This window comes from Condylura cristata, unplaced genomic scaffold (assembly GCF_000260355.1).
Source record: "Condylura cristata isolate star-nosed mole 26May11 unplaced genomic scaffold, ConCri1.0 scaffold00006, whole genome shotgun sequence".
Taxonomy (NCBI): Eukaryota; Metazoa; Chordata; class Mammalia; order Eulipotyphla; family Talpidae; genus Condylura; species Condylura cristata.
The window spans coordinates 2,509,415-2,510,358 of record NW_004567107.1 but is presented as its reverse complement, the minus strand read 5'-3'; the positions used below and the strand labels follow the sequence as shown (position 1 = coordinate 2,510,358).

The 944-nt window shown below is 70.6% G+C and overlaps 1 protein-coding gene across 1 annotated transcript in view; it reads left to right on the top strand.

Annotated features, from left to right (window-relative positions):
- The window catches only part of PRRC2B (proline-rich coiled-coil 2B), a 40,463-nt gene that overhangs the window by 18,491 nt on the left and 21,028 nt on the right, over nucleotides 1–944 (top strand). The window contains exon 11 of the mRNA XM_004677874.2: nucleotides 634–937. Within this exon, the coding sequence (XP_004677931.1) occupies nucleotides 634–937 (304 nt within the window). The remainder of the gene's footprint in view (nucleotides 1–633; nucleotides 938–944) is intronic.

Here is a 944-nt window from a genome sequence, read left to right as displayed (position 1 = left end):
GCGCGCCCGTGCGTGTTCCGTGACCGGCCGATCGCCGAGGCCTCCCGAATGCCCTGCTCGCAGCCGCTGTGCCGGCGGGCTCGTCTCTGGTTTCGAGACGTTGGCTTTAGGGGGAAGCTCTGGCTCTGCGGGCAGCGTGTCGGCGTGCCGTTTGCTGGGGGTCGAGCTGGCACGCAAGGGGCAGGGTCCTGCTGCTGCCGCTTCGTGGGCAGTGGCAGAGGGGCTCACGAGGGTCGTGGTGCCGGCGCCGGGGCTGTGGTCTAGGGACTGGCCGTGCGCGAGAGCCCTGAGGAGATAAACACCCACAGGTTATTTGGGGAGAAGCTTCTCTTTTCTTCATACGAAGAATCGCTTTGAAGCTGCGCCTGACGGTGAACTTGGATTTCTCGTGCTTTGCAGCCGAGGTCTCCCGCTCCTCTGGCGGCAGGCGCCGGGCGGCTGGGTGGCAAGCGGCGGCCTGGCCCGTCCTGGCCGGGCCTGGCTGTCCCGCCCGCGGCCCCCGGTTCATGGCCCTGGGCCGCGCCCTCACCCCGCTCGGCCCCGGGCCTGCCCGCGCTGCCCCTCGGGGGGGCAGAGGCGTGCGGCTGTCTGCTGGCGTGTGACTCGTCTCACCAGACTTTCTGCTCCTGGCAGAAGTCCTCGTTCCGGCAACAGTCCGTGGAGGACAGAGAGGACAAGCCCCCTCCGCGGCAGAAGTTCATCCAGTCTGAGATGTCCGAGGCCGTGGAACGCGCCCGCAAGCGCCGGGAAGAGGAGGAGCGCCGGGCCCGGGAGGAGAGGCTGGCCGCCTGCGCGGCCAAGCTCAGGCAGCTGGACCAGAAGTGCAGGCGGGCCCAGAGGGCCGGCGGGGCCCAGAGACAGGCGGAGAGGGACGCGCCCCGCTCGCCCGTGTCCGAGAAGGTGCCCCCGCAGGAGGACGGCCCCGCTGCGCGCAGAGGTGAGCG